This window comes from Phalacrocorax carbo, chromosome 8, assembly GCF_963921805.1.
Source record: "Phalacrocorax carbo chromosome 8, bPhaCar2.1, whole genome shotgun sequence".
In the NCBI taxonomy this organism is placed as follows: domain Eukaryota; kingdom Metazoa; phylum Chordata; class Aves; order Suliformes; family Phalacrocoracidae; genus Phalacrocorax; species Phalacrocorax carbo.
Window position 1 is genome coordinate 8,190,733 of NC_087520.1, and position 10,650 is coordinate 8,201,382.

Genomic DNA, 10,650 nt, shown 5'->3' on the forward strand with positions numbered 1-10,650 from the left:
GGTGGCTTAGGCAGAGCTTTCTGCTCAGGGAGCAGACAAGTATTTCTGGCTGTGCCTTTTTTTTCACAGGCTGTTTCGCCTCCACCTCTTGCTGCACTTTGGATAGCAGGTGAATCGTGTTTGGGTAAGCGAGTCATCGCCGTGCCGCCAGCACACCCTTTCATAACGTGCGGATGTCATGGCTTTTAAAGAGGTGAAGATGTTACTACTCGGTGGAAGATGTGTCACCCAGAAACCTGTCATGGTGGATCTGCCAGAGCAAACTACAGGTTTTCCTTTGAAAGAAACCTGGCACCATTTCTGTGGGGGTTTTAGGAATGTGTTGCAGTGAGGTCTGAGGAGTAAAGAGCTTGCTCTGCTCTTCTGAAAGAGCAAATGAGGAGTCCTAGAAGAGCTTGCAGGGGAGAGAAGGATGCTGTCAAAGTTGTGTATCCTTAGAGTAATTTTTATGGAAATTAATCCCAAGCACTTCAGTGAATAAAGCTCTGCTATAACTTTTAGCTGCTAATCAACATAGCAAAAAATCTTAATTTACAGATTTCCAGAATGAGGGGACAAGTTGCAGAAGGCCCCAGCCTGGAGAGGCGTGAGCGTGAGTGCTCTGCAGGGAGCAGGAGCAGAAGCAGGGATTTGACCTTCCAAAACACCCTTTACTTGCAAGACTCAAGTCTTGTTTGGGTTTTGCTTTTCTTATTATTCAGCGCAAAAATAGAAGAGTAATTTCATAGGAAACCTCTGCCTGACACTCTGCAGTTTAGTGCATCAGAAGCGGGGCTGCAGGAATCAGCTTTTCTGGGAAACTCAGGATTTCTAACTGTTTCCATTTTTTTAGTGGAATGAAAAAGCAGATTGCATTTTTCCATGAAGAAGGTCACTTGGGACCAGTGGAAAGATTTCTTTTTGATCTTTACCTTAGAGAGGCTTGTCTCCCTAATAGGACAGTTTATATAATAAAGCCCCTAGACACAAGATGAAAAATTTCATCGCAAAATGAAGGCCCAGAATTTCTGTTCTGAAATTGTTGGCACCTATAAACACCTTCATTTGGGGGCATCTCTGCACAAAATGGTACAGAAATCAGTTCTTTCTCCACACCCAAGTTCTTTTGGCTGCTCTTCGCTCTCTCTGCTGCTACAAGGCCCCAGACAGCCGTGTGCCATGTGGGGTCCCTGCAGGTACTGCCAGATGCTGTGAGCAGGAGCAGCACGACCCCTCCTGCTCCCCAAGGACAAGCTGAGGTTATTATATACAGAGCAGTAAATGTCTGTAAACAAGACTTGCTTAAGTAACTCCATGGCTGCCAGCTTCTCTTGCTGGTCTTCTTTTCCTACTCCGCCCCTCCAGAGCCTGATATGATGGACGTTCGGCACGGCCCTTTCCTCGCTCATCTCCCAGCCGGCTGCAGGCACATCAGGTCCAAGGAGCCCCTAGTTGAACCTTGCCGATGTTTCAAGCAAACGAGGTGATTAAACACCCTGATGAAGTCAGACCTCACGCCTAGCAGTGCTTGGGAAGCTGCTGGCTGTCACGTCTGTGGGCAAGCACCCATACCGAGGTCGTGCTGGAGGACACGTCCCACAGAACAGCCACTGTCTCCCTGCGGCTAAGGGTCCTCAGCATCCCCAAAAGCCAAATGTTCCACCTGCTTTTTGCCTTCTCCACTAAATGTTTTTAGAGCCCTGAGTCACGTGGCTGGCACAAATGCTTGTGCTATACGGCCATTCACATCGCCTGGCTCCAAGCCAGGGCTGAGATGCAACGAGGACTTTGGAATGCCAGATTATTTGAAATGGTTTTCACCCCTGCAACTTTCTGGAGATACTTGTCTAGTTCAAAGCAAGGCAGCACAGGGGTGCTGAGGGGAGCGAGCTACGTGCAGGGCGAGGTGCTGAAGGCAGGACAGAGAACCGCTTGGCTGCCGGAGAAGACGCCTTCACGTTCATGCAGCTGGTCCCTGGGTGTGTTTTGCTTTTTGCTCTTGTGCCACAGGGATCTGGCTGCACATGTTATATTTGCACAGAGCTTAGTGGAGCGGCCTGAAGCACGGACCATAAAACACAAACAGCAAACAGTAAAACTCTGCCTGGCTCGTCGCTCGCCATCACCCAGCAGCCCACGCTGGCTCAGGGGACATGAGGGTGCTGGGATTTGGGCACTGTGCAGACACATTGGTGGGGTCAGCTGCAGACAGACACTTGTGAGCTTCACCCCCTTTGGGAGCTGGGGTACCAGGTGCAAAGGACAATTTTAGGGCTTTTAGCTTGTTAGTTGAAATATCTGCCATCATCTGAAAAGCAGAGTCTCACTCCAGCGAGATGCAACACCTCTCAGCTCCAACCAAGCATCTATAGGCATGCTTAACCTCAGAAAATAGAGTCTGGAACAGTATGTTTGAAAAGTTTCCAGTCTTTAACTTAAAAAGCAAAGGCAGGGCCTCCCCTTTTCATGTCCAGATGCTGAGAATTTCTTCCAAGAGATTCCCATCCTGCAGGAGTAGGGCCTGAGGGGACTGTAAAATGCCGTAACTCCATATGCTATTTGGAAGTAGGTTGTGTCTTGTGCAAGAGCCCTGTGTACTTGCACAGAGGGGAAAGTAAAATATGTAAAATAATCCCACACAGGGTTATTTTACATTAAGGTGCCCTTGTTCACGCAGCAGTAAGATGCTTAGACTTGGCTTTTCCCTGCTGAAGCCAAAGCAGCGCATTGAAACCCAGTTTAGCTTTTGGGATTGTTTGTTTTTCACATCTTCGTGTTTTCCCTTTAATCTTCATGCTGGATAATTAAGACAACATTCCTCAGCATCTTTCCTGCTGTTTGTTGTGATTATACAAGAGCTGGCTGCATTTGTTCCATGAAAACAATATCTAAAGTCACATTCTGTGGTTTCAAGTAAAATCCTCCACGGTGTTGACTTTTAGACTCGAGTTTGTCTGTAAATCTGCATTACTCAGGAAAATACCCTTAAAATAGACTCCTTAAGGAAAACAAATCAAGGCACCGACTCAGTGGGGAGAGCTTGAGCTCAAGTTTGCATTGAAGTTTTTATTGATGGTGAGACTTCTGGGCTCGGCCTAATACCGCCGGCAGCAGCGGGGGTGCTGGCGCTGCTCCGAAGGGCACAAGCTCCCCCCCCCGAGCTCCCTTGTCCCCGCGGGGGACGGCGCCCACGGGCAGCCCGGCCCGCCCGGCCGCGCCTCCCGCACCGCCCCCGGCGCCGGTGCGCTCCCGGCCGCGCTGCGGGAGCCTTACGAAACAGCCGAGCGGTTATGAAACCCGGGAACCCGCTGCCACACGTCCCAGTCCCGGTAGATGGCGGTGCCAGCTCATTTTTCCCAATTATTTACCACCCTCACACCACCACCCCCTTTTTTTCCCCTGGCGCTGCGCCCCGGCGGGCTGCGGCGGGGCTGGGGGCTCCGCACACGCTCAGCCCCCGGCGCCGGGGAAAGGACTGCAGAAAGGCAGGGTTTGGGAGGGGGCTGGTTTGGGGTTTTTTTTTGTTTTGGTTTTTTTTTTCCGCCTGTAACCGCTTTTCGTGTGTTTTTTGACCAACCTGAAATCACAGCGACCAGCTCAGCGCAGCCCCAGGCGCCTGGAGCCGCCCTTTGCACAGCCCGTCTGTGACAAGCGCCCAGACTGTGCCGCTCTGAGCAGCTCAGGCTGCTCCATCCCATAGCAAGCAGGGCGGAGGGGACCGGGAGGACATTGGTACCACCTAATTTTGGGGGACTATGCAAAGCAGACAGCCAGAGGCCCTAGATTTCTCCCCAGAGTCTTTCATGGCACCAAACAAAACCTGCCTGGGCTCACCCAGATCCCAGCTCCCTGCCTATTGCCATTCCTTGGCTGTTTCCTTCTTGGGAGGGACAGATAGCACTGGGTAGGCAGCATGACTGGATGAACAAATAGCATTTCTCTATGGAGCCCACAAACACTTTTATTTGGCTAAAAGTGTCCCAGGCCCCCTCCAGCACGTGCTGCCATTTGCACCCCCACCTCCTCAGCGCGGCCAGGGCATGCACTACAGTTCTGGCATGCAAAGGTTAATCTTTGTCTTCCTTCTCGTCACCCTTTTCACTGCCATGGTCCTGGGGCAGAAACAAAAGGAAAAGGGACACCATATGAGGGGAGTGCTGGGCGTTTTGTTTTCCACCCCCTGGTACCTGTAGGTATTCAATAGCACCTGCAACCAGCACCCACGCAGGGGTTTGCAGGTGCAAATCCCTTGGGCCAGCCAGGCCCAGCATGGAGCTGTTGGTGGGGTTACCTCCTCTGAGTCGCTGTCGGAGCTGCTGCTGCTCCTCCTGTCCTCTTGCCCACTTCCCTGCAGGGGCAAAGAGAGAAGGACAAGCATCGCTGGGGACCCTGACACCCTGTCTGCTGTTCAAACTAGAGCCTTGCATCAGGGGCATGTTTGGTCTTGTGGGTATCTCAAGCCAGGCTTTGCAGCATTAGTGCTGCTGTGGACCCATGTGTGTCCATGGCCCCACAGAGACCTCCAGAGCCAAGAGCAAGGACTCAGTGATATGTGCAGTGCAGACAGCAGTGCTGTCCACAGCAGCATCTCATCTGGGTTGAAATGCCACCCATGCCTGCCTGTGCCAAGCATCCTTCTCCACAGGACTCAGTGGTAACCTGGGAGCTCTGCATCGTTTACATCCCCACAGTGCTGTGCTCACCTGCAGAGGTGGCCCTACTCTGTAGCTGCCTGCCTGCCCCCGGGACACCGATCCTCCTCACAGGAGCTGGCCCCATCCCACCACATGCCGGGCAGCGGGTGCTCAGGGTGCTGAGTGCCCCACAGACACCGCGCAGCCATGGCACAGTTGGTCCAGTGGGTCCCCAGCATCACATGAGTTGGGAAGTGCTGGGCTCACCCTGAGCACCATGCTGGGGTCTCTGGGGCTGGAAACCCTCTGGCAAACAGTTCAGCAGCTAATCTGCAGAAAACTCCATCATTCCCCTACCATTTGCTCTTCCTTCTTCTTCCTCTTCTTCTTGTCCTTCTCCTTTTCTCCCTCAGTCTTTTCCTTCTCCTCTTCTTTCTTCTCTTCTTCCTTGTCCTTTTCCTTCTCCTCTCTCTCCTTATCTTCCCGTCCAAACCCTACAAGAGCACAGAGGGAGGCTCTTTGCCAGCGTGCAGAGTCCAGCACGTGCAAACCCAGCAGGTCCCCCTGGGTTCACACCAAACACTCACATTTCAGGATCGTCGACATTTCACTGCAGCCAAAGGGCTCTGGGGCACGAGACCGTCACACCTACAGCACAGAGAGGACCTGAAGGAGCAACTGGAGGGTGGAATAAGGTGAGCTTTTCAGGGATGAAAACGCCTCCCTGGACCCCACCATTTGGTTTTCTCTTCTCCATGGGAAGAGAGGCCCTATGCACTTCTAACCCCTCAAAACAGCAGGGAGAGGGGTAAGGCAGTCTGTGGCCTCCTGAAAAAAAAAAAGCATCAGACCTTGTGCCCACCCAGGCAGCACCCACTGCCCCTCCGCCCGGGGAAGCAGCAAGGAGAGAGTGCTGCAGGCAGACAGAGAAACGTCAGGGCAAATGTTCAGGGAGATGCCTCAACCCCTCCGTGAGCAGGGGCAAATTACAGAATTACTTAAAACTAAATGACGGTGAATCAATAGAGAGCAGGTATTGGAGATCCCAGGAAGCCCTGGCAGAAAGGAGACTTCTCCCCAGGGACAGGGTGATGCCAGGGAGGGAGACGGAGGCAGCAGCAAGCAGAGGAGAAGCAGAAAGCTATGGCAAGAAAACTCTGAGCATTGATCAGGTACCTGAAAGGTGACAGATGAAAAGAAAAGAAAGAAGACAGCTTCAGAAATAGCAGGACCAAACAAGGTCCATGGAATAGCCCAGGCAGGTCAAACCCTCCCCTTCATACACAAGCATAAAAATGGGGCAGAGGGAAGGCAGCAGGGGCGAGGGATCAGGTCCCTTCTGCTTGCAGGGAAGAGCAGGGTCACTGCCGCAGCAGGTAAATAGGAAACAGTTTCTCTTCCAGCCACTGATACTGGGAGGCAAGATACTAATGCTTTCTTTGAATTTTTTCTTTCTTGCACCACAAAATGGCATAATCTGGTTGGTGTTTGGGCTTTTAAAAGAGCTGGTTGCAGCCTTCGAGCTGATAATACTGATTTGTGTTTTCTAAACAGGTTTTTAAACCCCCAGGATGCTGCAGGGCAGTGGGAAGCGGTGGCGTTTGGGGCAAACTGGGGGAACGCCAGGTTGGACGGGAGGGCAGGAGTGTGGGAGGTGGCTGATAAAAGGCGTAATCAGTGCAAAGTTAAAATCTAATTAATAATGAATGGTAATCTAATTCATCTCTGTAATTAAGAAGTGCAACTACTAATTGAAAATAATTACATTTAAATCTAAAATCATTTAAAAAAAAAATCAAACGTTAAAAAAGAAAAGGCAGCCCCTGGGAAGGTGCGGGAGAAGGTGTAGCTGATGGCCTGACCCCAGGTCCTATGTACCAAAGCTGCTCTGCAGCTCCCACAGCCTGTGACCAGCCCCAAATCCACAGGGGATGTCCCTGCCTTGTGCCCTCCCTGCCGGGGGGGGGTGAGCAGATAGGTAAGGCACAAGGTGCATAGAGGTACACGAAAGTGGACCTCAAGCTTTGCACTAGGAGACAGGCAACCAGACCAAAGCCCAGCAGCCAGGGCTGGGAAGGGGCAGTGCTGCCCCAGCACGAGCTAAGAAATGCCTCCACAGGGGGTTACAACCCTTGAATTCCCCACCTCGGGGCTAACACTGTTCCTGGGGACCAACCCAGCCAATTTCCAAGAGATGGGGTGGGCTCCCCCACCCCGGGGCTTTGCCGTGCTCCTGTCCTGGGGGGGACGACACTCAATGCCCTGTGCAGCGCCCACCATGGGTGGTGCCTCAGATGATGGCTGCCAACAGCTCAGCTCTTCTTCCCATCCCAGACCAGCAGATCCAGTTCTGCCTGTTCCTTCAGAGCCTCAGCCACCCCATATTTCAGGCAGGCAGGTCTCCCTGCCCTAAATGAGCTGGTTCCCTAAAGCCCAGGGAGGCAAACCAGCAAAACCCAGCGACCGGCTCTGTGGTCCCCGCTGACAAGCTGCAATTGTTCCCCATGGCCGAGCAAAGCGCGGGCTGCCCATGGATCAGACCTCTGGCTAACAGAGCAAACCTGTGCATTCATATCCCAGCAGGTACAATAGCCTGGATGCCCTTACCCCCAGCACAACAGGCTTGCGGGTCACAGCATTTGTGCCTGCTCCCATCTCACCCAGAGGACTGAATTCCCTCCTGCAAGGCTCAGGTATAACATCTGATTCCCATCCCCAAGACCACACGGAACACGAGCCATCCCAGGGATGCTCCTGCTGCACCCTCTGCTTCACCCTGCCCTTCCACTCTGCTTCTCCAGCCTATAAAATTCATAAGTGACTCTGTAAATCCCCTCGGTGACATGAGGAAGACAGGAAAGCACCTTACCTGGAGCTGAAAATGGTGAGTGTCCTCCTCGGCGCCTGGCTGGCAGCTACCAGGGATCTGGGTATTTGAATGTTGCGGTCTCCTCCCCAGTCCCACTTTCAGAGCAGAAAAACTGGCTCTGCCACCCGCCATGGGCAGCACATGACACTGGGAACATGACCAGTCCCATTTGTAAGTGCAAGAGCCTCACAGACATTGCCTTCAGTGCGGGCAGGAGCAGAAAGCGCTCCTGACCCTTTGCAATCAAGTCAGGGCAGCTCTGGAGGCTGCAGGCATCCACAGGGACCAGCCCCAGGACCAGGGAGGGCACCGGGGACTCAATCTGGGAACGTGCTATGGTCAGGATCCTGTCTGAAGTAAAGAGGGGGTTTGGGGGTGTCCTTAAAACCACGCTAGGAGGAACCTCCAGCAGGTCCTTGCTCCCTTCTCAGTGGGTGGTGTCAGGCTCCTCCAGGGGGTCCCAGCAAGGCCGGACCAGGCAGAGCTCAGCACTCCCAGCTCCCTCTGATGCTTGTCCTTGCTACTGGCTTTCACTCCAACATATCATTAAGCAAATACCTGTCAGCAGAGAGCAGTTACCAGCAGGTCTAAACGCCTGCATAATATGCTTCCCCCCAATGTAATGCCCTCGTTTCTAATAGCACCAATATGGGATAATAACAGTAACAATAATGTCAAGAAGGGCTTGTGTACCTGAAAGCTAATTTGTTTTCTCCATCTAATAAAAGGCATTACTTCTCCCACAAGATTTGCCCCATTTAAAGCATTCAACTCTACAACGAAGTTGCTCCAGCAGTCATTTTACTTTAATTTACAGTAATTGCAACATGGACAGGGCCCCCTCCCACCGAGTGACACTAACCCTGGGTAACTCTTGTACAGCTGCTTGCTCCCTGCATCAGTCATCCCAAAAACCTGGCCGTGCCTGCCCCAGGTCTCCTCCACTGGAGCCTGCACCGGCCCCAAATGCAGACCAGGAGTTCCCTCAGCTGGTTTAGATCAGAAGTAAGGGATGGGTTTTAATGGCAAGGGTGGATAAACCCTGGAGCAGCTCAGCAAGGCTGGTGGCAGAGGCTACGTTGCTGCCAATTTTACAATCAAGAGCGGCAGTGCTTTCTAGCAGAGATGCTTCAGCTCACACACAAATCATTTGGAGAACTCCTAGCAGCCAGTGCTCAGACTTGGAGTAAACTGTGGCAGCAATCCCACCTGTCCCAGCGTGATGCAGCCACCAGGTCGATGCAGCCAGGGAATTTGGGGTACAGTGCAGGAGCTCGGTGGAGATGTGCACAGGGAGCATAGCACAGGACCCTGGAACAGATCCAGGGAGGCTCTCTGGTGTCAGGACCGGCTGGCATCCAACCCCATTCCTCTAAGCAGCTCCTGCTGCCTTATGAGGCTCCTCCCCCACAAACACTGCACTTGACCTTATTTTTAACTGGTGACCTCATTGCTTGCTCCCTGCCAGCCCCAGCCGGGCTCTCAGTGCTCTGATGCGAGGGACCTGAGCCTGCAGTATCCTCCAGTCAGACCAGCCCAGGGGACAGCCCTGCCACCGCTCCCCGGACACAGGGACACAAAGGATCACCCCAGGGAACCAGCTCTCAGGGACCGCCCTGGCCATCGGGCCAGGCTGCAGCCACCAGTATCTTACAGCACAGGGGTGGCTGCCACCACCCAGCAGGACAGCGGAGGGTTGCAGCCGCAGCCACTTCTAGGTCCCTGCCCACAAACTGTGTGGGCTCTGCTCTCACCCTGCAGTGGGCACAACGATGCCCTTGAAGGAAAGCAGCCTGCCAGCTACAAGACCAGCCCATGGCCACCTCTGAGCTGCTGTCACCATGCAGAGCTCTGAGGGACTACCCAAACTCCCAGAAAACATTAATTAGTACAGTACTGGGCACTTAATGTCCTCCATTTCTGTGCCAAGGAGCCTTTGGCTACAGAAGATCAATCTCTGTTTAAATCACATCATCATAGACCGCTGTTTATTTAGGATCCAGTGTGCACACCTGAGAAAGGAATGCCAGAGCTCTCCTCCACCTCCTGCCATTCCTCCCCCTCCTGCCTCTGAGTCAGGCCATTTCATTTGCACTGCGAGTGACCTGGGACAGCTGTCCCTACGCTCGGGGCCACCAGTGGCAATGTAGCTGCTGCTTCTTCCAAATGAGGACAACTGCACATCCTGCCTGTGTCAGAGGTTTTGCTGCTGCTGAACGTGCATGTTTTAATAATGAAAAACGAGTCCCTGGGAAGCTGGTTGGACAAGGGCTGGAGCAAGTCCTGAAGCCCATTGGGAGGACCAAGCCTTTTTTTGTGTTTTAAACCTTTCCACAGCAGCTGCCAGGAAGCAGCTTTTACAGCTGCAAGTAACAGAATCTCTCCCAAGGAAAGAAAATAATTGTCGAAGGCTTCTTCTCCTTCAAGTCACTGCCAGCATCTTCGCTAACTCTTATCTATTCTCAGCCACCTCTCACCTCCCCAAACACTACCAGAAGTGCCCAAATTACTGCCAGCTCTCATTAGGCTCATGCGCAAGACAAGGCAAAGCAATAAGACCTCCAGACAGTTGGATACTGAATTCTGATGAATCCTTTGGGTAGGAAGATTTCAGCAACTGTGGAACTGTTTTTGTTGGTGATCTATTGTAGTCCTTGCAGTGGCGCACAAGTGAAGCTGGTGCACATTTGATTGTTGGCTGCTGTAACAAAATCCAGGTGGGCATATGACTGAAAGAATTACTGTCTGCAGCTTCAAAGAAAAAAATAATTCACCTGATTTCCTTTAATTATTAAACTAAAGCACTGCAGGTCAGTAGAATTCATCTGCAGTAAAAGCAGCTGCTGCTTCACAAAACCCCGTTACCTTTATTCCTTCTCTCCTGACATTTCTGCAACTTTTGGCTTTGCGGCAAAGCTGCCATTTCCACTGATGTGGGAACTGGGACCTCGGCTGTGGGAGCTCTCACTCCCCAGCCTGGGTCCAGAGCCCTCCTTCCTATGAGGCAGTGCCCTGCCATGAGAAAAGCCCCAGCCGACCCGGCTGCAGAGCAGCACCCAGCCCTGCCCCGCAACCCACAGTCAGTGCCAAGAAGGAAAAACACCACAGTTTGTTCTTCTGATTTCGTTCGTGCCCACTGCTATCTTGATAGCCTTTAACTGAAACTGT

At 52.5% G+C, this 10,650-nt stretch overlaps 1 protein-coding gene across 2 annotated transcripts; it reads right to left on the reverse strand.

The window, feature by feature from the left end:
• Positions 1-3,901: 3,901 nt before the first annotated feature.
• On the reverse strand, positions 3,902-10,571 carry LOC135314667 (protein FAM133-like). Of its 2 annotated transcripts, none has more exons than XM_064458520.1 (5): positions 7,483-10,571; positions 5,201-5,261; positions 4,971-5,107; positions 4,271-4,327; positions 3,902-4,091 (listed from the first exon to the last, which is right to left on the reverse strand). In XM_064458520.1, exons 2-5 carry the CDS (start codon positions 5,217-5,219, stop codon positions 4,047-4,049), a joined length of 258 nt encoding a protein of 85 aa, XP_064314590.1. In that variant the 5' UTR covers positions 5,220-5,261; positions 7,483-10,571; the 3' UTR covers positions 3,902-4,046. The 2 variants fall into 2 exon arrangements, with proteins under 2 accessions (XP_064314590.1, XP_064314589.1); XM_064458519.1 differs by having other exon boundaries at positions 3,905-4,091; positions 5,201-5,291.
• Between the last annotated feature and the right edge of the window lie 79 nt (positions 10,572-10,650).